This window comes from Primulina huaijiensis, unplaced genomic scaffold (genome assembly GCF_012295235.1).
Source record: "Primulina huaijiensis isolate GDHJ02 unplaced genomic scaffold, ASM1229523v2 scaffold4153, whole genome shotgun sequence".
NCBI lineage: Eukaryota > Viridiplantae > Streptophyta > Magnoliopsida > Lamiales > Gesneriaceae > Primulina > Primulina huaijiensis.
The window spans coordinates 88,520-114,240 of NW_027359894.1; the positions used below are offsets into that span (position 1 = coordinate 88,520).

General features: G+C 34.9%; 6 protein-coding genes across 16 annotated transcripts; 3 read left to right on the top strand and 3 right to left on the bottom strand.

The window, feature by feature from the left end:
* The first annotated feature begins 861 nt into the window (after positions 1-861).
* Positions 862-2,321, top strand: LOC140969435 (U-box domain-containing protein 45-like). The gene is made up of 3 exons (XM_073430789.1): positions 862-1,158; positions 1,248-1,659; positions 1,769-2,321. Exons 1-3 carry the CDS (start codon positions 941-943, stop codon positions 2,141-2,143), a joined length of 1,005 nt encoding a protein of 334 aa, XP_073286890.1. The 5' UTR covers positions 862-940; the 3' UTR covers positions 2,144-2,321.
* A 322-nt stretch (positions 2,322-2,643) lies between these two features.
* On the bottom strand, positions 2,644-5,827 carry LOC140969414 (serine/threonine-protein kinase D6PKL1-like). Of its 3 annotated transcripts, none has more exons than XM_073430747.1 (4): positions 5,642-5,827; positions 5,337-5,473; positions 3,764-4,911; positions 2,644-3,649 (listed from the first exon to the last, which is right to left on the bottom strand). In XM_073430747.1, exons 3-4 carry the CDS (start codon positions 4,897-4,899, stop codon positions 2,797-2,799), a joined length of 1,989 nt encoding a protein of 662 aa, XP_073286848.1. In that variant the 5' UTR covers positions 4,900-4,911; positions 5,337-5,473; positions 5,642-5,827; the 3' UTR covers positions 2,644-2,796. The 3 variants fall into 3 exon arrangements, with proteins under 3 accessions (XP_073286848.1, XP_073286847.1, XP_073286849.1); XM_073430746.1 differs by having other exon boundaries at positions 5,573-5,827; XM_073430748.1 differs by having other exon boundaries at positions 5,686-5,821.
* A 420-nt stretch (positions 5,828-6,247) lies between these two features.
* Positions 6,248-8,017, bottom strand: LOC140969397 (uncharacterized). 2 transcript variants are annotated; one of them, XM_073430717.1, is made up of 3 exons: positions 7,845-8,017; positions 7,610-7,738; positions 6,248-6,547 (listed from the first exon to the last, which is right to left on the bottom strand). In XM_073430717.1, the coding sequence occupies exons 1-3, from the start codon at positions 7,878-7,880 to the stop codon at positions 6,368-6,370; spliced, it is 345 nt and encodes a 114-aa protein (XP_073286818.1). In that variant the 5' UTR covers positions 7,881-8,017; the 3' UTR covers positions 6,248-6,367. The 2 variants fall into 2 exon arrangements, with proteins under 2 accessions (XP_073286818.1, XP_073286819.1); XM_073430718.1 differs by having other exon boundaries at positions 7,610-7,726; positions 7,845-8,008.
* A 3,495-nt stretch (positions 8,018-11,512) lies between these two features.
* LOC140969415 (F-box/LRR-repeat protein 4-like) lies at positions 11,513-14,144 on the top strand. 4 transcript variants are annotated; one of them, XM_073430750.1, is made up of 3 exons: positions 11,513-12,984; positions 13,320-13,469; positions 13,523-13,649. In XM_073430750.1, the coding sequence occupies exons 1-2, from the start codon at positions 11,596-11,598 to the stop codon at positions 13,419-13,421; spliced, it is 1,491 nt and encodes a 496-aa protein (XP_073286851.1). In that variant the 5' UTR covers positions 11,513-11,595; the 3' UTR covers positions 13,422-13,469; positions 13,523-13,649. The 4 variants fall into 4 exon arrangements, with proteins under 4 accessions (XP_073286851.1, XP_073286850.1, XP_073286852.1 ...); XM_073430751.1 differs by lacking the exon at positions 13,523-13,649 and adding an exon at positions 14,011-14,132 and having other exon boundaries at positions 11,514-12,984; positions 13,320-13,364; XM_073430749.1 differs by lacking the exons at positions 13,320-13,469; positions 13,523-13,649 and adding an exon at positions 13,132-13,308.
* LOC140969417 (uncharacterized) lies at positions 13,543-16,520 on the bottom strand. 5 transcript variants are annotated; one of them, XM_073430759.1, is made up of 14 exons: positions 16,382-16,519; positions 16,054-16,165; positions 15,799-15,945; positions 15,485-15,589; positions 15,261-15,344; positions 15,078-15,193; positions 14,887-14,988; positions 14,688-14,801; positions 14,539-14,595; positions 14,382-14,448; positions 14,185-14,238; positions 14,016-14,090; positions 13,904-13,939; positions 13,543-13,821 (listed from the first exon to the last, which is right to left on the bottom strand). In XM_073430759.1, exons 1-14 carry the CDS (start codon positions 16,414-16,416, stop codon positions 13,708-13,710), a joined length of 1,218 nt encoding a protein of 405 aa, XP_073286860.1. In that variant the 5' UTR covers positions 16,417-16,519; the 3' UTR covers positions 13,543-13,707. The 5 variants fall into 5 exon arrangements, with proteins under 5 accessions (XP_073286860.1, XP_073286857.1, XP_073286855.1 ...); XM_073430756.1 differs by having other exon boundaries at positions 15,799-16,165; positions 16,393-16,520; XM_073430754.1 differs by having other exon boundaries at positions 15,261-15,290; positions 15,799-16,165.
* A 5,293-nt stretch (positions 16,521-21,813) lies between these two features.
* Positions 21,814-25,460, top strand: LOC140969396 (E3 ubiquitin-protein ligase RGLG2-like). The gene is made up of 11 exons (XM_073430716.1): positions 21,814-22,740; positions 23,151-23,235; positions 23,319-23,459; positions 23,566-23,679; positions 23,765-23,862; positions 23,982-24,061; positions 24,139-24,244; positions 24,319-24,446; positions 24,566-24,752; positions 24,890-24,946; positions 25,212-25,460. Exons 1-11 carry the CDS (start codon positions 22,462-22,464, stop codon positions 25,290-25,292), a joined length of 1,356 nt encoding a protein of 451 aa, XP_073286817.1. The 5' UTR covers positions 21,814-22,461; the 3' UTR covers positions 25,293-25,460.
* Positions 25,461-25,721: the final 261 nt, after the last annotated feature.

Consider the following 25,721-nt stretch of genomic DNA (forward strand, 5'->3'; position numbering starts at 1 on the left):
CAATTTACGAGGTTACATTTTGGATGACAGGACAAGTGCCCAACATAAGACAAGTTACTCCGGATAAAGCAGCTGAGAGTAATGTTATTATTTCCCAAGAATAAGATAATAAAAAAAATCTATAGGGTCATATGTTTCTCTTATTTTAGGATTGAAAGAATGATTTATTTATTATTCTTTGGGAAAATTTGCATATTTTTTGTTCTATGTCACGTTGTCAATCAAGTTATAGTCCGCTAATTTGTAATTTTTTTCGATTTTAATTATTTTTCATCAGAGTGTTGACATGACACTGTAAATGATGACATGTTACTCGAGATTGTTGACGCAATGACAGATATTGTTGATGTGTCTCCAATGGAAAATGACTAAATTTTTTAAAAAAATGCAAATTGGTAGACTAAAATCGTGAATTGACCAATAATAAGTTGTGACCAAAAATTAAAAACATACAAATTATATGACCAAAAATGTAATTTTTCTGAAATTCAAAATTACTATGCAAATTATTAGTATTGATTGAGGTATATTTAACTTTTAAGACAACATCCACTAAATTAGCATGAGTAACTTAGAGAGAAGAGGCTCTGATGTTAAAACAATTAAAAAGGCTGAGACGGTTTCTTCTATAAATGGAAAGAGAAAGATTCACTCAAGGGTATTTCCTCTTGGGGTAGTTAATCAAAAGCTGAAGGGGGGAATAGTCCGTTGCTTCTAACTCAAACAATACAAAGAAAAAAAAGGTCCTCTCATTCATCTATAAAGTAGAGCTAACCTTGCATCCTATCCAAGCAATCACACTAGTATATACCAATTATATATATATATATAATTGGTATATACTAGAGTGATTGTTATATATATCTTCTTGCATTCTTCTCGTATAACTACCATACACTTGGAAACAAGGGAAGAGTAAAAGAGGCTAATACGTAGTTCCATGGAAGCAGCCATGGTGGAAGCCCTCCTATTCGGAGATGCAGAGACTCGGGTTTTGGCTGCCAGAGATATTGGCAATCTTGACAAGAAGCAAAAGCAGATTTTAGCCGAAAAAGGAGTGGTTTCTTCCTTGGTTTTGATGCTTCACACTACACAAAATTATGAAACCATTCAAGCTGCTCTCTTCGCCCTGCTTAATCTAGCCTACGGAAGTGAAAGGTTGGTGTTAAATGTATGCATATGATTTTTAAATAAACACACCATCTTACATGGATTTATTGTTTGATATTTATACTAAACCTTTTCAGGAACAAAGTTCTAATTGCTAAATCTGGTGCTATACCAGCTATTCTGAAAATCGTGCAATGGGAGAATGAGTCATTGCTAGAGCTCGCATTGGCAGCCTTGCTGATCCTCTCTTCTTGCTCGGCAAACAAGCCTGAAATCGCATCATCTGGGGCGATTCAACTTCTCTTCCAACTCCTATACCTACAATTTCCTAACTGCAATAACATTAGCCATCAGGCCAAGCTTGATATCTTGTCCACGTTGAACAATCTCTCCACGTCACCACAGATCATCCCAACTCTTGTGATGTCAGGTGGCCTGATCTATTTGCTCCAACTGATTTATGAGTCCGAAAGATCGTCAGACTTGGCTGAGAAATCTATTGCATTGGTCGAATCAATTGTTTCTTCATCAGATATTGCCCTGAATCAGGTACAAATCACCAAAACAACCAAGCATTTTAAAGGGAATCGAGTTTTAACTTTTTTGGGTCAGCATTACAAAACGAAGACATCTAATATCATAGTATTTTTGACATCAGGTTTCTGAAACTGGAGGAATGATCCAGGTTTTGGTGGAGGCAGTGGAGGAGGGATCAGCTGCCACCAAGGAACACGCAGTGGGGATTCTAGTGTTGATATGCAAAAGCTGCAAGGAGAAATACAGAGGAATGATTTTGAGAGAAGGTGCAGTACCGGGGCTACTACAGTTGAGCGTTGATGGTACATGGCTAGCTAAAGAAAAGGCGAAAGCTTTGCTTTTACTGCTTAGAGATCGCTCCAGTGGAGGTTCTTCGAAGATTCAGCAATCCAAGAATGTGATGTTCGAAGAGGTAATGAGGGAGATTGATAGAAGGGAGAGGGCAGGGACATCAACTCAGTTGGTAGAGGAGATGATTGCCAAACTTAGGACGTGATGATTTTAAGCTTTTGTTTATTGATTTTTCTTTTTTTATTGACTTGTTGGTTACCAAGGCATGAATTATATTTTACTTTCTTGTGTACATAAGTAATCGGAGGAGATTTTTAAGAAAGTTTATGTTTGGCTCTTAGTTATTACTACCTTAGAATAAGTATAACCAAATTCCCATGCAAATGAAATCTTTGTGACGTATCAATGCAGTTTAGCCTAATCTATGAAAGAACATCAATTTAGATATTGATTCATATAAGGTAGTCAATGCGAACAATTCAATTCAGTTGTTCATTAGTATTTATCCCACAAAAAAGTGTCTATAAAACTCTTTTAATCCAATAATTTATAACATCCTGCTCCTAAACAGAGAGAATAATAAGGTGATTATCATGTTAAGCAATCGTTAAAAACTGCATCCATATACATAGATTATAGATCTGTCCTTGAAAGAAAAGGGTAGTTCAGTAGGTCAATTATTAGCAATTTGACAATCACTTGCAGTATAAGAAAGGACAAATAATTATTCAACAGCAGCAATTTACACTTATCATACATCAAATAAGGAACAAAAATTTGAACCTCATCTCAGTGAAAAAATTACCGTCTGAATACAATTATTTAAGAAGATAGAGTTCTCTTAAAATGAAAAACATATCAAAAGAAATCAATCTCATAGTAATTACCCGAAGGCTTCACATCAACACCTTGCACCTTCGAGGTTGCCCGTGCTGCTGCTGCTGGTGCCCTCCCATCTTGCATCAAGAATGGAGGGGGGATGTCTGGAGGACTGGCACAACGTATAAGAGCCCAATTCACATTCTGAAAAAATGGATGTTGTTTGATTTCGGTTGCACCACGCCTATATGCCAGCCGGTGCTGAGGCTCTTTCACAAGTAAGCCTCTGATCAAATCTCTGGCAGCAAAGCTAACAGTAGGTGACTCCGGAAACCTCAATGGCTGTCCAACAACATTAAACAACGTGGCCCTGTTCCCTGCCCCCTTAAAAGGTGTTCTTCCAAACAAAACCTCGTATAAAAAAATCCCAAATGTCCACCAATCCACTGCACTACCATGGCCTTCGCCTTTGATAATTTCAGGTGCAAGGTATTCGTGCGTGCCCACAAAGGACATGGATCGAGCACTAGTGGGTTCAGCCATCAGTTCTGGAAGAGCACAGGCTTGATTGGATATTTCACTCTTTTGTTTGGTTTTCTTTTCTTTTTTTGGTTTGCTTAAGAAACGTGGTCCAAAACATGAAGGTTGGATACAAGATGGCTGGATGACGCATGATGGCTCGATGCAGAATCCAGAGCTCTTCGACTCCAAATTGATATTCGAGGACTTCACGAGAGTAGGGTTCACAGCACATCGCAAGGAGAGATCAAAATCTGAAAGCATTATATGTCCATCTTCCCTAACCAAAACGTTTTCAGGTTTAAGATCTCTATAAACGATCCCAAGCATATGCAGATATTCTAAAGCAAGGAGGACTTCAGCAACATAAAACCTGAAGAGAGGCATGGCACAATTTAGTTGTTACATATTGATGATAGACAATTTCATGAAATTTTGTATACCAAGCAAAAGTTTGATTAAAAAACCAAGCATAAGAAATTCTTACCTTGCAGCATGCTCAGGAAAAAACTTCCCAGGCTGTCTTTGTCGAAGTGCATGCAAATCTCCGCCAGGACAGAATTCCATCACCAAGAATGACAAATTCTCTGTCTCAAAGTGCGCATACAAGGTGGGGAGAAAAGGGTGATCCAAAGATTGCAGAATTTCTCTCTCTGTCTGAGCCCTGAGAAGCTTCTTTCGACTTCCCAAAACTTCCTTATCCATTACTTTGATAGCAAAACAGCATCTTGTGCCTATCAATTCCGCCAGATGAACAGTGCCTATATCTCCACCTCCCAATCTCTTGAAAACCCTAAAATTTTTCAACTCTAACACCCCATTATTGTGAGATCTGACAACTTGAATAGCTTCCCACATTGTATCATTTGCTTTGTGCGGTTTGTATGCTGCACTGTGAAAACTACTAGAGCTGCTCTCATCACTAACATCACTACCAGTGCTGCATCTGATTCTAGTCTTCCTACTCTTAACATAATCACAGGAGTTGCTGACTTCCCCACTTTCACCAGACTTCTCCTCACTGCTGGCACGTTCACTCACTTCAGTGTTGGTGAAGCTTTGTTTGGCTTCTGTGTACTGTGTGGCTGAGTAAAAACTATTTTGAGGACTTGGACAATTGTCGATTCCGGATTTCGATGGCAAATACGCATTTATAAGGTCAATATCTCCTATTGCCCGAGACAAAGTAAAATCTACTGATTCCAAAAGACCATTGGAGGTGTGATTCTTTTCATCATTCCTTTTCGAAGCCAAAATTAAATCCTGCTTCTGAGCATTATATTGTCCCGATTCAATATCTACATCACCAGGGTCATGAATTTTCTCTCTTAGTTTGTTGAATCTACTTTGGTCTCCATTTTCCAGCATATTGGAATGGAGCGTTTCATAAGTGTGTTTTGAAACGATCCCTGAGGTAGGAATACAGGTTCTACTAGTCTCTTGTTCTGTAGTAACCGCAGGAGATCCAGATGAGTTCCCTTCATATCCATGCGGTTTTCTAGATAGGGGATGAGGACGACTAGTCCCAGTTACAGAAGAATTATATTCCATGTTATTGATGGAAGTGGAATTCATCTGTAAGGAATTAATGCCCTCAACAAGTGATTGATTCCATAGTGTCATACGGCATGAGTACTGAAACAAACCACAAAAACGGGAAAATTTTAATCAAACTGAGTCTAGCATGGTTTCGAAGTGGTAGAGATTGTACGAGAAAACAATGGCTACATTTGTGGTCCATTAACTCAATGAATGTGAAGATCTTATTTTCATGTGCTAAAAAAATACGTTAAGAAACTGATTTGAGAATCTAATCATCAACAAGCAATATTTTTTCCAATAAAAAAAATCACAGAAGATCATAAACATTGTAAATCATCAACCCCCCTTAACCAAATCAAGAAAAGAACCCCATGAACTGCCCAGACAAGGGTAAAGTTACTGCTTCATCATACAACAAGATCAATTCACGTTTCCTCCAAAAGCAAAATCAAGTAAAAATACCAAAAAAATCCCAGAAAGAATAAACAGTAAAAACTCAAAGAAGATTCTTGAATTACCTCATAAGGCAATGCACGACTGAACAATCTTCCATCGTCACTCTTGGCAAATAGCCCATCTCAAAATTTCGAAAAAGCAAACGAAATTTGTAGGAAGAAACAGCTATTCACATATCGTGTAAGGAATCCTTTCAGATCTGATCGAAACAATAACGGGATTATTACAGATGGATTACAGCGACCCCAGTGAAAAAAGGAAAATGAAGCTGTAAATGAAGATAAAATATTTCATTTACTTGGCCGAAATTTCTCGTTAACAGGGTGAAATTGCATAAATCTTTTCCCAGAAGTAATCGCCGAAATACCATTCAAGAAAACAAAAATCAATACAGCCTAAATGGTGAAGAACCCAAAGATTGAATAGCCGCCTTTACTCCATTGAAGAGCATGAATTTTAACTGTATTATTAGGCAAAACGAGTACAAATCTCTTGGTTAAATCTTTGTCTCGTCGTTCTTGTTAAGGAAGAGATAATTTTAGTTTAGCGTGTGTAAAAAATATGATAATCACACTTCATTCTCAACAAGTCAAGAATATATCGACTTATTTAAAATTCTAAAAGTTGTTTATTTCAATGTTTAAGCAATACAAAATAATAAATTAAAATAAATGTATTTCTAATTTCTAGGTTAATTTTTATGGCATAAATATAATAATATTTTTAATATGAAAATCACCCAAAAAAAAAAAAAATAAGTGATGTTTCTTCACATTCAACATTCAGATTTTTTTTTTTAACTTCGGTCAATTTTTTTTTTTTTTTTAAAATGACCTTTCAATATATCGCTACATTTTGCTCTCAACATCAAAAATTAACATCGCCTCAGAAAACAATCCACCACCAATTTACTGGGGAAAAAAGGTCATCGTCCAAAAGCTCGAGCTTCCTAAACAAGAGCAAATGAAACGTTGGAGCTCGAGCCCGAAACATGTTGTTTTGAAGCTTGTGTTTCAGAAGAAAGTTGTACAACTCCGGTGGATACATACATCAACCTCATCAATATCGAACAATAAAAAGATGGCCAAAATAATCAAGATTTTTCAAACAAGTTTTCCAAATACAGGTTTAGAATGTATCTTCCAGTGGATAACACGTCTAGCCTTTTCTCGGTAGGCTCGTACTTCCCTTTCCGGAGCTGATAACGATGAGTAACAGCTGATATAGTATAAGTTTGGCCTTCGATTGTCACACTCTCCCCATTCTGCAGGTTCTGCCATTAGAATCAGATGTTACATCAGCACGCTTAGTTTTAAGTACACGACCCATAAGACGGGTAGTTTAACAAGAGACAATGAAGATAATGTGATTATAAAGGGGATGGAAGCTAAAAAAGTGAGTTTGAAAACAGGAGAAAGACTCCAAATTCAATTGCAAGGATTTGGCTATAAATGGTTAATTTTATGCATTCTTGAGCAGAGAATTGACCATGGAGAATGCAAAGGGGTGCCCGTGAATGCTTCCCCTATGGATGGACCCAATGGGAGCAGGGCCAGCAGGCAGTCCCGCTCAACGAACAAAAAAAAAACATTTCTTTTCCAACAAGAGGCTTACGTTTTATCCACCATGAAAAAAAGTTCTCAACCTCCCCCATCAAGTTCTAATATTTTCATTGAACGCCGGCCCCCTGTGCCTAATGCCTATGAGGGTCGGTTCAGTGCGATTTTTACAAAGTAAACAACCACAACATGGTGCTGAGAAAGAAGTGACGACTGAAGAGCTAATTGTTAGAAAGCGTCACTGCGAAACATGTCCACTACTGCACACAAGAACTCGTTAAGACATCAACGGAGATGCTTTACATTGCTTCAATAACACAAGTGATCACAACTGTTTAAACATATCCACCAAAAATATCATCCATGGACACAGCAAAGCAAGCACATTTGTAATTTTTTAAAACTTCAATCTATTCCTCTTCATAATCCATTTAAATATATTCGACTCCCAACTGAATTGAGCTACCACAAGCTAAGAAATATAGACGATAATCAAATTCTCATTATAAGAATTTTCCTTCGTGGAGTATCACTATCGTCTCCAACAGTTTAATGTGTCTTAAAGGTAGATCGCTCTACTAGTAATACACCGAATATCAAGTAAATTCACAGTCGACGAGGAGGTCAAAGATACAGGTTAATTCCATCACAGTATTTCCCTTCAATATTGAGCCATCAGGAGTTCCAATTTAAAATAGAAAGCACCGCGTTATCATATACAGAATAGAGTTGGAGAAATAAAATTCGGAGAAACCCATTAAAATTGAAACGCTCACAGAAGGAAGACAGCGAATGCCCAGATTCTTGGGCGGCGGACTGATTTCAGTAACTTTGTAAGGATAATCGCTTTGCCCTCCTCTCTCCTTCTCTTTCTTTCTACAGAAAACTCGCGGCTGCGAAATTAACTGAATCAAATCTAACAATTACAAAAACTTGTTAAACCAGTAAATCCCCAACATTTATATGAATTTTCTAGTGAAAAGAAAAACGTGTCAGGAACAAGAAGCTCACCTTTCGAATGGTTAAAAAGCTTGAAACAGCCGCCATTCTTCTTCAGCCAATTCTCTGTTGCTGAGTTTTTTTTCCCTTTTTTTTTTTGGCTCTTATTTTCCTACACGAATGGGAGGGGAGAAATGCTGATATTTTTCCAACGTTGTATCGGGAACCCGAGATAGTGGTCAGAAGACTAAAAACGCTAGTCCTGGATGAAAACGTGATAACACTTTAAACATTGTGGCTGTGATCTTTTCACGTGGCTCCATGCAATTACGTAAAGTTCCATGTAACTTTGATCATCAGCTCTGATGTAGACAAAAAAAATGTAATCATCCTTACTACTCTACGGACTCGTAAGTGGATTCAAGTGGTCATAAACTAATATTCCGCCAGGTTCCTAAATGGGTTTGAGTATCCATGCACTAAACAACAAACCACCTACGTCATAAACAAACTTTTCAAAACTAAATATGATAGAAACTATAACGAGTATAATTTAGGTCATACCCGTTAATTTATCGGTACAAATATGGAATTATTAACTCAAGTTGATTATGAACTACATACCAAAAGAATGTGACAATACATTAGATTCAGATTACGCCTGATCTCATTTTGTTCCTATCATTCTCATGAACGAGTAAATAAGGTAATAGACATTCAATTTTACAAAGAACCTGTTATATTATTGCCGCTGCCATCACACCTCACGTCTACAACAGCTGTCGCCATATCCCACAAAACTCTGACCAAGCTCGCCATATTTGTCGCAGAAAACATAGGTGATAAAGTTTCCCCATAACCAGTCCACCAGTATGGTACTGGTACGTAAAGTCCAATTAAAATTTTTACAGAGCCCATAAAAGGAAAAAAATTTTCCCTCAGACACAGAAGAATGTATTCGCATTAAGAATTGCCGACGAAGGAATGTATATTGTGACAACTACTGTACTGTTCCCAGGAGAAATTTCCGAGAGTCGACCTAAAGACTTGTGAATCTGTGCAGTATGACCGTCCATACTCGCATATTGAGCATGTGTACTAAGTTTAAGGCATCCTCGGTACAAGGAATATATCACTGGAATATTGTATTCTTCGTGGGGCATAGACTTCCACCTTGACTGGTCGGCTCAGGATTTCAAAAATATCTTGCGAAAAAAATTGAAACAAATAACATCGTACCATCTTGTTTTATAAAATTATACAAATTTGTCTCGAGATAATCAAAATAATGTCAATACTTTGCTATACATAAAATATACTACCCTTCAAAATTTTTTTTTCTCTCAATTTTTCCCACGACTTAATTTTTCTTTCTTTAACAATTTATTTCAAGAATTTAATTTCATAATAAGATGTCACATTATTATAAAGAGAGATTTACCTAAATAGACTTTACACAATTGCTATAATCAATTTTAGTCTTCAGTTAAATTAATTTACCAAAATAATCTTTTTATCATATCAAATTACAAAGATATCTCATATCTTTTAAATCATATTCACTATCAATTTATTCATCTCAAACTCTTTATTTTATTATCTCATCGATTTCGTGCGTATAGAGGCGGCCGTGAAATACATCAATCCTATTTCTTTAAGCAAGTATGAATTTCTTTTTTTCCACTTAACTTTTACGTAAAAAAAATTGATTTTATATTGATAGTACTGTGTGAGTAGGTATATGGGTTATGACAAAATCAGTTTGTTACTAATTTTTTTTATGTCAAATCATTAGAATATATTGCCTAGAATTGATTGCTGTAATTTTGATTTTAATTTTTTTTAATATTTGACTTGATTATTTTCATGAGCAACAATCGTAATTAAAATATTATAACTTTGGTGTTTTTGTATGCACTAATTCAAACTAACCATTCATAATTTTATTAAAATATGTTTATTGATATAAGTAAGTAGTATTAAAAAATTAATATCTTATAAATTAAATAAAACAAAATAAATGTTAAATCAATTCTATAAAAAATCGATAATTAAATAAATGAATCAAGAAAATGGAACATGTGTGGTCATAAAAAAAAGGTATTTTAGGATTTTTAAATTATATAAGACATAATATAAATTATGTAATAAAGAAGGCCATTTTTAAAATTATGACTTTGAAATAGACTAGAATAATCAATTTCACTATTATAAACTACCCAAATAATTGAATACATTTATTTTGAAGAAAAAATAATTTTATAAAATTGGAATCTAAAAAAATAAAGAAATCAATTAAAATGGACGTTACATTTCCTTTTCCATCACCAAACATTTTATATGTTGTTATAAAGATGGAACAATGAGTCATTCCCGCGGCATCTTTATTCTCCACCAGAACACTCCTCTCTCCCCCGACTAATTAATTATGTAATAATTTTATATGTCATAAATAGACAAGGTTTGGGGCCACAATTTTTTCTGTCGTATTTTTTCCCCTACTTCCATTCATATATTTAATTTAGAAATTTTGATGAAACTGATGCAAAATGAATATAATTGAAACAATATGTATAATGTGAGACGCTTCAAATGTTTATATTCGTGAGATGGATTGATTCGATTTGTATTTGATATGCAAAATAATATTTTTGACAAAAAAATCATATTTCGTCATGGATCGGGTAAGATAAGATATTCGTCTCACAAGATTGACATGTGAGCTGGTCTCATATAAATATTTTGTAATTGAAAATATTTGAGGTATTTGCTTCATTATTTGATAATCTTTATATCTTGTAAATAAGATATGAGAAATTTCTAAAATATAATTTCTGCCTGAGCAATAATTTATACATAAATTTTCTATTTTTATTTTTGTTTGGTTTTAAAGGTTATTTTGAAGGGGAAAGAAATTCATAAATCTAATGTGTGTGGAAGATTATACATCAAAATTAATAAATAAGTGCAATAAATTATTCCTGGCCCTTTTTTATTATCCATGGAGCCTTTTATTTCTCATCCATATGTCATAAATAATATTTTATTTTTGAAAAATCGAAGGAAAACAATGTTAGCTCGATAGAACCATCATATTTTTCATTCGTATATGCAATTGGTTATCATATTTGAAATAGTCGATATTGAAATATTATCATTTAATACCATATTTTTAATATATTTACATGTTTTCATTTGGAAAAAACATGTGTCATTAATATCAATCTTTGTTATATATATTTGGGTACTCAAAAATCATATATTAATATTAGATCAGCAATATCTTGTACTCGAATATCATATGTTAATATCATATTTTAAATATTTTGTATCGAATTTTATTTCAGAAAATAATTAGGGGTCTAAGTAGTGAAAAACATTTTTTTTGTGAATTTACATAAGCTGAACTCAAATATAACTACCCTTAAAAAATTATACTTTCTATTTTTTTTTTGAAACTACTTTCTATTTTTTTTTAAAAAAAAGAGAATGATATAAAATAAAATATATAATACATACTAAAAACCCACGAAACAAACGAGTGGTACAATTTCCAAACCACTTTGTGATTATCGTAGACCCCCCAAAATAAATTACGTAGGTTTTTTGTGAGATGATTTCACGAATTTTTATTTGTGAAATGATCAACTCTACCGATATTCACACTAAAAAATAATATTTTTAACATAAAAAATAATAATTTTTCATGACCTAAATAAAAGATACATCTCACAGAAATCTCACAGAATATTACATACCACACACAAATTTTTGTCAAATAAATAACAAGAGAAAGACTGATTTGTAGGCTCTGTAGCGCATAATGGACGCTCTTCTCTGCGACGAGCTTCCACAGGAAATATTCCACCGACTGCCGCCGCCGTCGTTAACCGCGGTCTCCCTGGTCTCTAAGAGGTGGCACCGCCTTCTACGTTCATCTATCACCTCTCTTTCGCTCTACCTTCCCCCTCCCTATGAACCCACCGTCATCGCTTCTTTTTCGTCCTTTCTTTCCCAGCACCCTTTTCTCGCTAATCTTTCTATCGCCACCTCGCCATTCGACGCCGTTGGTGACAACCTATTGCTCTCCGTCTCTGCTTCTTGCCCCAAGCTGCGCAACCTCCGCTACTTGACCAATCCTCTCTCACCCTTGTCTCTGGTTGTTATCTCGACTTCTTGTGCTCACCTTTCTTCTATTTCCATCTCACTCAGCAGGCCCCTTTGTTTTCACTGGCTTCGGTCTTTCAGTGGTCTGAAATGCCTCGCCTTATTTTTCACGAACCCTGTATCAGAGCTGGATACTTACGGGGTTGAAGAAAAAAATAATGCTTTTGATGTGGAGTTCAGTTTGGAGAATCTATATTTATCAGGAATTGTATCCGAGGATCGTGGGCTTGGGTTGCTCTGGAGGAACTGTAAGAACATTAAGAAACTGCAGCTCCAGAGCTGTGCGAGTTTGGGAGACTTCGCTTCCGTTTCGGGTTTCGTGAAAATCTTGAAGGGTCTTCGAGAACTGGAGTTGAGGGCTTGTAGGAGTATAGTTGATGGGGTATTGCTGAAAGTGGCCGAACACTGTGTTTCTTTAGATTCCCTGCTGATTTATGATAGTGGCAGCCAAGAGGGTTTGATGAAGTTTATTAATCAGAGCAAATGCAACTTGAAAAGGCTTGAATTGAGATTGCCTCTTGATCTTGATAACACTCATTTGATTGCTTTGGCCGCGAATTTGAATTTCATGGGTTTGGTAAGTTTAAGGTTGGAAAGTTGCTGTCTTGTTACCGGGGATGGATTGAAAGTTCTTGGGAGGACGGTAGGTGTTAAGCTTGAGGAGCTTGGTTTGATAAATTGCGATGTGGTGGAGAGAGAATCTGGTTTATTGACAGCTTTAGGACAGGATTTGACGAGACTGAGGAAGTTGGATTTATCTTTTAACGAAATGATGGTTGATAAGGAGCTAACTCTGATGCTCGCGTCATGTAATTTCTTGATTGAATTGAAACTTAGAGGCTGCCGTGGATTGACGGATAAATCTGTGGCTTCAATGGTTTGGAGCTGTAGGAACTTGCAGAGTGTTGATATAACTTGCTGTGGGATTGAAATGGAGGGAGTTGAGTTACTTGTGCTAAAATCTAAGTGGTTAAGACTGTTGGAAGTGGAGCAGAACAAACTTTCCGATGCCGCCAGGATACTTGCATCTAGTAAATCTATTGAGGTTGTGTGTCTTGATCGATGATTTGCAATAATAAATCTCAGGGAATTCGAAATTAAGTACTCTGTTTATTGCTATGTATCGGAGAGGTTTACATCTATGTGGCCTAATTTATGTAGTTATACTTTCTACTGAATTTTTTGTGAACAGATTGAAAGAATCCATCTTGTAAATGACATGACAGCTAAACCAGCACGCGTGAAGTCATTTCGTTTTCACTTTTTTTTTTGTGGGAACGCATTTAATTTCATTTCATTTTCAAGAAGATGAAAGTTTTGGCTTGTATTTAACTGAGCTGGACTTACTTGTATCTATTCATTTGAATACTCCTGTTGCAGAATATTCCATGGTTTCATCTTGTTCAACTGTTGCTATTTCACCAGGTCATTGTTCTGAATCAGGGACCGATTTTTTGGTTCTATTTCACGAAGCATGATTGATTTTAAAAACTTACATTATTGTACAGATTCTGTTCTCTTGTATTTAGAGTTCTGAAAGGTGGAAACAAAATCCACTAGAGTTTGATATATTTGTATAAGAGTGAAAGATACTAATTTGGACTTGAATAAAAACAATCAGCCTGGACTATAAAAAAACTTGATTGAACTATAATCCAAAGGAAATAAATTAATCGTCAACTAGGAAGAAACAGAGGGAGCATGGTCAAGTTATACTTCTGCTACTAGCAAAATCTGATAAGAGAGTGAATTTCGACAAAAAAAATTGTTATCTAGCTGTTGAGTTGGGTGGATCAATCCCCATTTCTTTATAGTAGGCTTTTTCTGCAGCTGAAAGACGGTCCCGAAACATCGTCCATTCGTTTCTACATCTCTCACGGACCTAGCAAAAAGGTTTACGCTGTCACGTGATGAATGAATGAAGAATAAAAGGCGTTTAGGCTGTAGTCAGTTTCTATACGTACCCCTTCCCATGGTGCCTTGCCATTCTCGGCCTCACCCTGTTGAAATGAGCTTAAAATCAGAAATTTCACATGAATCGATTCACCTGACACTTTATTATCATGTGTAGCATACCTGGTTTCCAAGTGAAGGAATGGTTTGGTGCACAACCCACTGAGAATCCACCACTCCTATCTTTTCATGAGCAGGCTGGTTTCAAGAACAACGCAGAAGGCACGCTGTTAATCTCTATGAGCAAAGATGGAGCGAACTTAGTTACTTGAGTAACTCTCTAATAACTGACCTCCACACATTTCCTGAGCGCAAAATCAAGCCCCCATCCATGGACTAAGTCATTCTGTAGCAAATGGCATAAATATTTCAGATTTCACGGTCACCAGTGCTCCAGGTTGGTTCAACTTCTGGCTGTTTTGTTATTCTTTCTTTCAACATTTTCGGGGGCTCGCCATATATAAAAGATTAAATCAAACATTTCTGTACCTGAATCATATGCCAGACACAGCGCCATGCTTTACGAGAAAACACCGGTGCCATGATCTCAACAAATCTGTACAGAAATAAAAAAGAAGAGAAAGCCTTTCTCGGTGAGTTGAACTATGTACAGTATCACATGCTTATGGTTAACTTATCAACATACGCTGCACATGGCGGCAAATGAGGATCACTGCACCAGCCTGGCCTTTCCTCTGTATCTCTGTGAAGAGGAATGATTACATTCTAAGTCGTAAAGTTTCAACGATCGTCTGATACAAAGTAAATCAAGATACACAATTTTGCTAGTAGTACTTGTGAACTTCAGTGTCATTACGTCTTCGTGTCATCTCCCATGACATTCGACTGTCTGGGGATAAACCGGGCTGCGAAATATCCAAACCATGCTTCTTCACGAGTTTTATATATCTGCATTAAAGACATGTAATTTCAGTAAATAGTTTTTCTTTAGTATCATCTAAAAGATGGGAAGATATCAGGTGCCTCTACTTACTCCTCAAAATCAAAGTCCTCCACGCCTAAATCTTCATCCCATATAAAGATATAATCATATGGTGCCACGATATCAGGGTGCAGAAAGCGCTTTGCGTACCACCTTGCGAGCACGAAAATATTAAGATCGTACAGTTATCCGTTACAGCAGGCAGTGTGGGAAACCATAAAAAGACTAATCTTTATAGTTACCATTTAGTCTGCTTCAGCACACTCACGTGGATAGCCCTTTTCGACCACTTGAATTCATCCCATTCACTTGTCCGACCATCATAGTGAAATAACAAAATTGTGAAGTTTTCTGTCAACTGTACAAATTCATTAATCCATGGAACAGAAAAAGGTAAAATTGGCACTAAAATGAAATCCCGTCACCTTCCTCACTGCAGCATCAATGATCATTTTCTGCTCCAATCCAACAGTAAAGGTCATTAGATACCTCGGTTTAACGAGCAAATCCTGAACCAGTGCCATTTGTTTTCAATATTCATGAAGTCATATATTGAAAAAAAAAAAAACAAGACTGTTTATCTTATCCTCTCACTGTAAAATGTGAAGCAAAAAAAATGACAATTCCAATTATGGCATCACATACACACCTCGCCGGGAACACCATACAATCTGCGCGTATAAAAATCAGACTCGGCGACAATTACACCAGGTGGTAGTCTCTCAGCGCCTCGGGGATTTGTCGCGGCCCATATCTGCATAAAATTATCAGAAAGTTAGAAAATGAAGTGAAGCAGCAATGTTCTTCCTCAGCCTCTTAGCCAAACAAAAATCTGTGTCAAATTAGTCTCATGTCTTCAACTCTCATAAATTCAAAGGTCAATTAGTTCTCGTTACAAACAGAACCAATGGGGTGGTGAAAAAATTTGAATCCCCTGATTTGCATATAAAAACAAAAGGTTACCTTGGTATTGTTAAACCCATGTGAGATTCCTTTATGACCTTTAAGAGAAGACCAGAGATTTAACAGTGCTTGAGTCGGGAGATCAGAGTACTTGTCATCGATGTAAGCAATGTTGATAGAAGGAAAGATTCTCGATGGCAAATGTGCCTGTTGATCATCAAAGTTATATGAAGCAAAACATTTCTTCAAAAGCATTTTACCGAATCGAAACACGATTGTAACAAATCTATAAAAGTAAGAGTCGAATCCACATGCCTTCGTGAATGAAAGTGCAGGAAAAGACACTCCGAAGAAGAAGCCAATTATGATCCCCACAAAAGTTGTAACAAGTAGCCTCATTGTTTCATTTGTTCTGCTCGTTTTCAAGCTGCAGCCAAAAGAAACGAACTCAAACACATTACAACCAATGGAATCTGAACCGGAAGGCTGTACCAATAAAACCAAAAAATGAAAGTTGAATCTTAAAAAGTTCGTATGGAAACCGGCAAACCCACAGGTCCCTGTCCACAAATGAACTTCAGGAATGATTCATTCGTTAAATTAATCTATTGAACAATTCTAGAGCTTATGCAATTAGGAGTACTTGGAAATAACAGTTCTTTTCCTGGGCGTTCCCATAGTATTTTTTTCTGCAAAATGAATGGCGACTTTCACTCTGCATGTCAGTCCAAGTCAAGGGTTCATTTCCCAAGATCCATACGCACGTTCTCAGAGATTTCTTCGAGCCTGAAACATCGAAATCGAGATTTAAATCGAAATCGAATGCTTTTTTCCAGTCTGTTTTTTTCAGAAAAAGAAAAGAAATCAAAGACTTCGAAAATCACCATTACTGATCTGAAACAGTTTTCTTGGCCACTACTAAAACACAACCCAAGCAAGCAAGATTCAAGCTTTTCCCCCCACCGACAATGAAGTTAAACATCAAGATTCATCAAACAGTTCACATGGTAGGTAGTTTGACTCTCACCTTTCGCGATTCAGAGATTCAACACATTCGCAATCCCATTGGTCCAAGTTAATTTGAATATAAACAAACGGGTCCAGACTCCTGGCTTCTGATTGTCGGAAATAACGACGCTGCAATGACTAACGAGTAACGAGCCTAGTGCACACAAAAAGAAAAGAGAACCCAGTTTCAATGGTGACAAATGGCGGATTCAGCGCTCCAATTATGAGAGAAAAGCTTGTCTTCATGAGGGATGGTGGGGGGTCCAACATATTATAGAACACGCTATTTTTGGATGCAGATCTATGCTGTCTCCTGCAATGTCAAAGAATCTTGATTTATTTATTACATTGTTCTATTTAAAAATTTCGAAACTTTTTTTCCAAACTGATGGAGACAGCCAAGAAATGTCCCAAAATAAACCGTAAAGCATATCAGGGGTGTGTTCGATAAATATTATAAGATTTCAAGACTATTTTAGAGTTTATAAGCTCTTAAATTTTGTTCTGTGAATTTTTTTTAAAATTTGTTTATATGTTGTTAAAATAAATTGTTTCACATCTTATAAGATATTTTAAAAAAATTGGATAACCCCAACTTTTTTTTAAGATCTTGTTTTAATGTGTTTTAAATAAAATTATTCTTATATATTTTATAATGTCTCAAACACACCTTGTATAAAATGATACATAGATTGATTAATATCCAATAAAAATTAAAATTAAATAATTAATTATCGTTATACTTTTATTATTTGTATTATAATAATAATTACTTTTATTAATTAAATGATATAAATAACAACATTATTATTTATTAATTATAAAAATTATAACTATAATTATATTAACAATAATAATCAATATCTATTATTCCTACTATTTTTACATGAATAATAATTAATGATGGGTTAAGCGTGCACGAGTGAGAGTATTACTGAGATGAGTGACATCATGTGAAGTTTTCATGTGTCAAGTTGCTGACGTTGTGCCGCTTAACTGGTTGGCTAGACTGCAGTAAAAGAGTAACGCTATATCTTAACATGTAATATTGTCTATGTTGGCGACATGACCGACGGTATGCAAATGATAAAACTGGTCTCTAAGAGATATGAAACAATATCAGCAGATAAAACACGCACCTCTTCGAATTCATAGACCTAACGATTCGACCAATTAGCACACAAGTAGGGCACTCTGTGCTTTCATGAGTATAAGGAATTAAAATTGCGTCTTGGCTAACAGTTAAAACTTTTGGTCTAATGATAAGCGCTTGATCATAACAATTTATATCAGAACGAGGTCATGAGTTCAAATATCTCAAGAAGCATATTTATATACTTTTTGAAGAAATGTTGGGTTAAGCTTGCATGAATGATAGTAGTACTGAGATGAGTGACATCTTGATAAGTTCTCATGCGCCAAGCTGCTGATATTGCGTCGCTTGATTTGGTTGGTTAGGTGAACCGTAAAAAGGTGACGACATATATCTTAACGAGTAATACTACATCTGTTGGGGACAAGACTGACGGCTGGGAAATGAAATGCAAATAAGATCCATTAGCATTAAAAAAACCTTAAAATATCAAACATATCAACAATTTTAAGATATGTTATCTTATTTTATCCAAAAAAATTTAACAACATATTTTTTTAATAAGATCATTTAACTTATAAGTTATTTTATAAGCTTATAAAACACAAGAACTAATAAGTTGTTTTAAATAAATTTAGTCAAACACCCTTTAAATGAAATGTAAATAATATTAATCATATGTTTTAAATCCATAACTTTAAAATGAAGTGATATAATAGTTATTTATAAAGTGATCCATGTTTGGCCACATTATTATCATAATTATTATTAAATGTACTCATATGCCAAGATACATATCATTTCATACACGATTAATCTACCATAAAGTGGAGATATATTAAATGGAATTTTAAAAACATTAATAATCTATTTTAAAGCCAGTAATATATCCAAAGTTTCTAACTTTTCAATCCTAATAATTGAGAATTCTTGTGATTGAAAAATTGTCTATTTAGTTCCAGCTAAAATATTGAATAAAAAGTCCTTTTTAACAAAAAAGATCGCACGTCTAGAAATTTTTAACAAGTTCACAATTTAGTATGTACTTTTTGTTTATGCATTACGATATAAAATAACAAAGAGGCAACACTTGTTTCCAGATAAATATTAAACAAAACACATTCATTAATGTTTTTAAAAAGAAATAAATACATAGACGTTTCATAAACGAAAAGAACCTCCCTTTTTTTTATGTTTTTGGACTGTATAAAGTAAAGTACTTTTTAAATCATTCACATTTCACCAAAATTCTTCCCATTTACATATTTTTAATTATTTTCACTACATTTATATATTAAATTTTACGACAATCCGGTCTAATTTCAGGAAACCGTCCTAATTTTATTGTATTTTTGGTTTTCGATCGTTGATGCAAAGTCCAACCACTCAAGCATCCTATTCTTTTCAACCTGCTGATTAGACCCGTATTAAATGAAGACCGTTATCATCTCACTGTTGGTCGAATATGAGCAAACTAAAATGGATACTCTACTTCCAACCGTTCTGAAGATACCAGCTATAGCATGGAAGAACAATGTTCTACCAATTCTCGATGTGACAAGATGTCTTTCAAAGTGACTTAAATCAAATAACTTTTCAGAAACTATTCGAGCTAAAACTGTAAAAGCGTAGAGACATTTAATTACATTTTTTACAAAGTACAATACTGATGGCGACTAGATCATTATGTCGATAACAATTATAGATTATTATTGAAAAGAATCATCTGAGTGTTGGAGCTTTTCAATTATAAATATGCATATTTGAATTCATAAAAACAAAATCAAACTCTCTTGCATCTGTTAGTCTGTATTATCACAAGATCACTGAGCACAAACATGTTTCCATTTCTGAATATATACATTTTTTACTATGTTTCCATTTCTGAACAGATACGTTTTTCTACCCGAACACATATTTATTTATTTCTAAACACAAAATCATTTTCCCAGCAGACAAAAATGAGAAGTTATAAGAACACTCTTCCTCCCAAACAAACACTTCTTATTCTCTTGCAAGTAAAGTGCATAGCAATTTGCCAATTTACATTTTCAAATTTTATTTATTGTTAATAAAAAATTTCTGTGATGTTTCGTGTTGACTTATGCGTCCAAAATGGCTGCAACGAATTTATGATATTTAAACTCAACCGTACGTTCACTTTGACCCAATAAATTTGTCAACAAAAAGTCTTTTAATTATAATTTTTGAAAACAAAAGTCTTTTAAATTTACATCGGACAGAAGTCATATATATTTTCACTAAACAATATTAATACATAAGCCTGACTTTGGTTGCTTTTGTAAGATATGGGCGAAGGAAGGATAACAGAACGTCATCATGGGTACGTCATCATTAATAATACGTTGTGGAAAAAAGATGGAAAATTGGATTTTGGATATATACAACTATTTTCCTAGGACTTGGAACTTGTGTTCGTGGAGTCTTCTCCCCATCTTAATTTTCTTGTCGGGAGGATTCATTGGGACATTTGGCATAATTATGGATTAAATTCATGTGATCTAGGAAAATTTGCTAATTCATTAGGATTAGTACAAAGTCATGTCTATCATAAAGAGAAATATGGTTGCTTTAAGTTTTAGCACTTCTTTTATTAGCAGTGTTATCATCTTTTTTTTTTCTCTTTCGATGATAATAGAATACACAACTGTTATTTTTCTATTTGCATTGGATACACATCTAAATATCTAATTAATGTAATAAACTGCAAATCATATTGGTCAATCAAACTGTATCGGACAAACCACGTGCAACATACTCATCTAAGAAAGAAAATAAGAAAGAAAATGTTGGTAAGAAAATCGAACTACTGACTAATGTTATTAAAAATAGGATTAAAAGTGAAACGTAACAAAAAATACTATAGTCCGTCCAAAACAGGAAAAAAAAATGGTTGACCACATTAATCATCGTTAAATTCATTTAATCGCAGTCAAACATAGTTTATTTTAAAATTTAGAATTAAACTATCTAAAATTAAAACCTTCTCAATTTTCCTCAATTAGAAATTTTTTTAAAAAAAAAAATATTTTCTTCGAAAGACAAGATACTCACGTCATATCTCCCAACAAAACTATTCCTTTCAATTTTGAGATATTTATGTTTTTAAAAATTTCAGAATTTGTGAATTATTCTTAAATTTATTATATATGTGTCTTATTTAGCCTATTTATTTGTGAAATATAATTAAATTTTAATAAAAACTACAACATTTTTTTACGTTTAATTTCGTACTAAATTCGTTTAAACTTGTAAACATGAACTCAAATAAAAATGTATATTATCAAAACGAATATTATTGTAAAATAACATGTCACATAACCTTGTCACATGGTATATATGCATAATCTCATAATTACAAACAATACATTTGACAGCACTAATTTTTTTTTCCCCCATAATTTGAGGAGAAGACAAGACGACGAGTTGGTAAATTAATATAATCATGGCTGGCAGAACCATTCAGATTAGTGATTTGTCTCTTAGGTCATCTCTAGTTCGATTTTTTTTAACTTTAAAATAATATAATTTTATGATAAAATTTAAATATAATTATTATCTATATTTCTTTCAAATATTCACTTTTTAATTATAAATTTAATCAAATCAATCTTAAAATTATTTTTAAACAGTAGTAAAAAATCTCCGTATATTAGCAATGTATATGAAGAACAATAGCGACGGTTTTTTTCATAAACCGTCGCCATTAGCGACAGCTTTAATTTAAACTGTCGCTCATTGCGACGAGTTTTGATACACCGTCGCCGATCTAGATCGGCAACGGTTTATGCAAGCCATCGCTAGTAGCGACGGGTTTTTTTTCCCGTCGCTACTAGCGACGGTGTACAAGACCCGTCGCCGTATATTGCGACGGGTAAAAAAACCGTCGCCTAATATGGCGACGGGCTTAAAAATAAACGTCGCCAAAGGCGACGGTCATAAAACCCGGTTCTTCGAATTTCAGCCTTTTCCCCCCCATTTTTCCTCCAAAGGATGGGATCCTCCATTAATGTCCTTCAAATACTGGGAAAGAAATGCTTCAGGGAATCTATAAAAGGCGTGCTTTTGTTAAGAAATTCATCCCAACTTTTCCGGGATGTTAATTCTGTGATTTGTTAACTTATAGCAATTATAAGATCATAATTTTGACGGGGCTTTTCTTGAACTCCAAGTGTTCATTCAATTTACGTTTCTTCCCCGACGCAGTTTCTCTGTTATACCCGTACACTTACGCACGTATTAAATATTTAAGTTTACGCGGTCGGCGGTTTGATATATATCTTGTTCTTATCCATCTTTTATCCATAAGTTCTCAAATTTTAAAATTCTTACGAACCGCCTTTATCACAATCTAGTCGACATTGGATTTTCTTGTTATATAAATATACACAGAGGTCGTAGAATTTTGTTGCACTTCAACTTTTGTTTTTGTTATTTTAGCGTGCATTATTTCTTTGACCATAACAGAGGAAAGACTGGTGGTTTTTGTATCCTTTTTTCCTGTGTCGGCCTCTCGTATAATTGATATTGGACAGTTTCTTTGATTTGCCGCATCGCAAGAATCCGGGTCGTTTGGTTTTAAAATATTTCAGATTTTTTTAATGGGAAATAAATGCTCAAGTCCTACGAATAGGGGAAGTTGGAGGCAATCTTCGTCTAGTGCCTCAACTTCATGGCAGCATGAGCATCCACAAGCGTCGCATTCACAATATGCTCGCAATTACCCTGCACAGCATCCTTATCCAGAAGGGCATGTGACACCGAATCATCACTATGCCCCGGCTCAAGGTCAGGGCAATCCATCTCAATTGCATCCACCAAAGAAGAAGTTCGAGAGGAGGTATTCAAGGATCGCCGATAACTATAATTCGTTAGAGGAGGTACGCGCATGGATAAATATTTGTATAAAAAACAATCACAAGTTTTATCTGATACAAACCTAAATGCTTAGAAGATGAAAATATATAAAGAGCAAGATCAGGTGGTGGATAGTAATATGTGAATGAGAGGACAATGATTGAGAGAGTTTTTTTAGAAAAAGGCTCTACTTTTCTTTTCTAAGGCCCAGTGACCATATTTTCCTCTAAAAGATTAAGGGGTATGGCCAAACTCTGCAGCTTATCTCCAGTAGTTTATCAAATAAACATGTTTTGTATGGATTTATGCCATATTCATCCAAATTATCTATTATTTTTATTTGATTTGGTGTTAAGATTTCAGTTTTCTTTTGAGCCACTTGAATGCTTAATTTTTCATTAAATGTTTCTGATGTGAAGTTTATTTCTTTCAGGTGACTGGAGCTCTTGCACATGCAGGCCTCGAGTCTTCCAACCTAATTGTTGGAATCGATTTTACTAAGAGCAACGAGTGGACAGGTTCAGTTCTTTCTTCTATGCCATTTAATCGCTTGGTCACTAAACTTTGTGAAAAAATGTGCTGAGCTTGGTCGAATGTTTAGGTAAGAGGTCGTATCATGGTCGAAGCTTGCATCATATTGGAAGTGATTCGAATCCCTATGAACAAGCAATATCCATCATCGGAAAAACCTTGGCTGCTTTTGACGATGATAACTTGATTCCCTGTTTCGGATTCGGAGATGGTATTCCATCATAAACTTTCTTCTTTCCCCTTATACGACAAGTGTTCGTGTCTCCATGAATTATTTGAAAACAATATAATTCATTTCTTCTGACTAATCTTGGCAGCATCAACTCATGATCAAGATGTATTCAGTTTCTACCCGGAAGAGAGACCTTGCAGTGGATTTGAGGAAGTTTTAACCCGGTATAGAGAGATTATTCCTAACTCGAAACTCTCAGGTAACACTCATATATTTTTTTTGTCGAGATTGGCATCTGTTGATGAATTGAATGCTTTAGCTTAGACTCTGTCACTTTGCTGCAGGTCCAACATCATTCACACCCATTATTGAAATGGCCATGACTATTGTAGAGCAAAGTGGAGGCCAATATCATGTTTTACTGATTATTGCGGATGGACAGGTATAATTCCATCAATAAAGCCAGCCGTGTTTTCGTATACAACCGAGAATGCCTCTGAAATCTTTATCTAGAGATTCAGTCGCGTATGTCACGTTTTTTAATATTGTTCTTTATGGTAGGTTACTAGAAGTGTTGATACAGTAGGTGGTCAATTAAGTCCTCAGGAGCAGAGAACTGTTCAGGCAATTGCTCAAGCGAGGTAACTTGCTAGAAACATTTCCCAAGGTTTGTCGATCTTGTTTTTTTTTTTTTTGGTTATATTTTTAATGTTTGCAGCAAATTGCCTTTGTCTATCATTTTGGTTGGAGTTGGAGACGGACCTTGGGACATGATGAAGGAATTCGATGACAACATCCCTGTTCGGGATTTTGATAATTTCCAGGTTTGTGTCTTACTTCTAATCTGAATTTGCACACTATTAGTTCGTTTCACTCACGTATTACTTTTGTTATCCAGTTTGTCAATTTTACGGAAATTATGTCAAAAAACGTGCACCAATCTCGAAAAGAGACGGAGTTTGCTCTTGCAGCATTGATGGAAATTCCATCTCAGTATAAAGCGACTATGGAGCTCAACTTGTTGGGGTAATGATTACTTTACTTGGTTCTTTCCGATCATATATATATATATATATACATGTGATGCATCCGCAAACACACAAGGGTGAATTTGCTACTGATCTTACATTTTTTGGGTGTTGTAGTGCACGGAGAGGAAATATGCCTCGTAGAATTGCTCTTCCACCTCCTGTCTACGGTTCAGCCTTTGGTAGCAATTCAAAACCCTCTCGTGCCACCAGTTTTCAACATGGCTCAAGTTCCTATTACAACCAGACTCATGTTTCTGGCAGTGAAGCTCCTTCCGCATCAAGCTCCACGTACGAAACCCAGGTATAGCTGAGTACATAGAAACGCGCATACGCCTCCTTAGATTCTGTTAATGAGAACTTGCTAGATCATTTGCAAGTGTTCTTCTCCTATGTCCCATATAAAAAAACTTCACCGATTCTTGTTTCTTTGCTGAACAGATTTGTCCTATTTGCCTAAGTAACTCAAAAGATATGGCTTTTGGTTGTGGACATCAGGTACTTCTACCAAGATTCTAAAAGACCCAAAACTATTGGATCTCGCAAGCATTATAAACTTGTCCAAGTTCAAGTCAAAAAAAAGTATTCCGTTATTATTATAATTTTAATTACCTTGAGCCAAATAATCGATAAGATAATATACAAACATCATAAATTTAGGACCAATACATAAATTTTATGTTGGAGAAAACGAGCAGCCTTAACAAGTCGGCACAAAAATATTTTAGTTAATTTGAGACCATTTGTTTCGTTCTTTTTTCAGACGTGTTGCGAGTGTGGAACGGACCTTCAGCTGTGCCCTATTTGTCGAAGTTCAATCCAGACGAGAATAAAGCTCTACTGAGGATCGTCCCTGCTTCTTGATCCGTCTTTCAACTCCAGCATCAAATTATTCTTGCATTGGTTGTGTTACCATCTGGAAGATGAAGTTAAGTTTTGGCTTTTCATGTACAATATGTGATTGGCATTTATTACTTATTCTTATTTCCCCTATGAAAGTTTCTTTTTCCTTTTTTTTTGTTTTTTTATGGTTTGAAATCCAAATTAAAAATATTATTTTTTATTCTCAGAAAAAATTGGGTCAACCCGTTTCACGAATATAGATCCATGATACCGTTATAATTATATTATAAATATTGCTAATATTTAGTTTTATAAAATAAATAAAGTAAAAGGTTAAATTTAATTTATATTGATAAGATACTTTAATTGAATAATTTAAGCTACTTATTTATATTATAATATATTTTAAATTTAAAATTAATTTACGATT

What these genes read in the sequence shown, in the direction of transcription:
- LOC140969435 (XM_073430789.1), top strand. Translation starts at nt 941, where the DNA reads ATGGAAGCAGCCATGGTGGAAGCCCTCCTATTCGGAGATGCAGAGACT. An exon ending in CTAGCCTACGGAAGTGAAAG is followed by an intron (nt 1,159 to 1,247) that starts GTTGGTGTTAAA and finishes AAACCTTTTCAG; the next exon opens with GAACAAAGTTCTAATTGCTA. An exon ending in CAGATATTGCCCTGAATCAG is followed by an intron (nt 1,660 to 1,768) that starts GTACAAATCACC and finishes TTTTGACATCAG; the next exon opens with GTTTCTGAAACTGGAGGAAT.
- LOC140969414 (XM_073430747.1), bottom strand. Translation starts at nt 4,899, where the DNA reads ATGACACTATGGAATCAATCACTTGTTGAGGGCATTAATTCCTTACAG. An exon ending in TTTCCTGAGCATGCTGCAAG is followed by an intron (nt 3,650 to 3,763) that starts GTAAGAATTTCT and finishes GCCTCTCTTCAG; the next exon opens with GTTTTATGTTGCTGAAGTCC.
- LOC140969397 (XM_073430717.1), bottom strand. Translation starts at nt 7,880, where the DNA reads ATGGCGGCTGTTTCAAGCTTTTTAACCATTCGAAAG. An exon ending in GCTTTTTAACCATTCGAAAG is followed by an intron (nt 7,739 to 7,844) that starts GTGAGCTTCTTG and finishes GATTTGATTCAG; the next exon opens with TTAATTTCGCAGCCGCGAGT. An exon ending in GCATTCGCTGTCTTCCTTCT is followed by an intron (nt 6,548 to 7,609) that starts GTGAGCGTTTCA and finishes TTCTAATGGCAG; the next exon opens with AACCTGCAGAATGGGGAGAG.
- LOC140969415 (XM_073430749.1), top strand. Translation starts at nt 11,596, where the DNA reads ATGGACGCTCTTCTCTGCGACGAGCTTCCACAGGAAATATTCCACCGA. An exon ending in CATCTAGTAAATCTATTGAG is followed by an intron (nt 12,985 to 13,131) that starts GTTGTGTGTCTT and finishes TTTTGTGAACAG; the next exon opens with ATTGAAAGAATCCATCTTGT.
- LOC140969417 (XM_073430753.1), bottom strand. Translation starts at nt 16,416, where the DNA reads ATGGGAACGCCCAGGAAAAGAACTGTTATTTCCAA. An exon ending in GTGCTGAAGCAGACTAAATG is followed by an intron (nt 14,989 to 15,077) that starts GTAACTATAAAG and finishes CGTGCTCGCAAG; the next exon opens with GTGGTACGCAAAGCGCTTTC. An exon ending in GTGTCTGGCATATGATTCAG is followed by an intron (nt 14,239 to 14,381) that starts GTACAGAAATGT and finishes CATTTGCTACAG; the next exon opens with AATGACTTAGTCCATGGATG.
- LOC140969396 (XM_073430716.1), top strand. Translation starts at nt 22,462, where the DNA reads ATGGGAAATAAATGCTCAAGTCCTACGAATAGGGGAAGTTGGAGGCAA. An exon ending in TAAGAGCAACGAGTGGACAG is followed by an intron (nt 23,236 to 23,318) that starts GTTCAGTTCTTT and finishes TCGAATGTTTAG; the next exon opens with GTAAGAGGTCGTATCATGGT. An exon ending in CAGGCAATTGCTCAAGCGAG is followed by an intron (nt 24,062 to 24,138) that starts GTAACTTGCTAG and finishes TAATGTTTGCAG; the next exon opens with CAAATTGCCTTTGTCTATCA.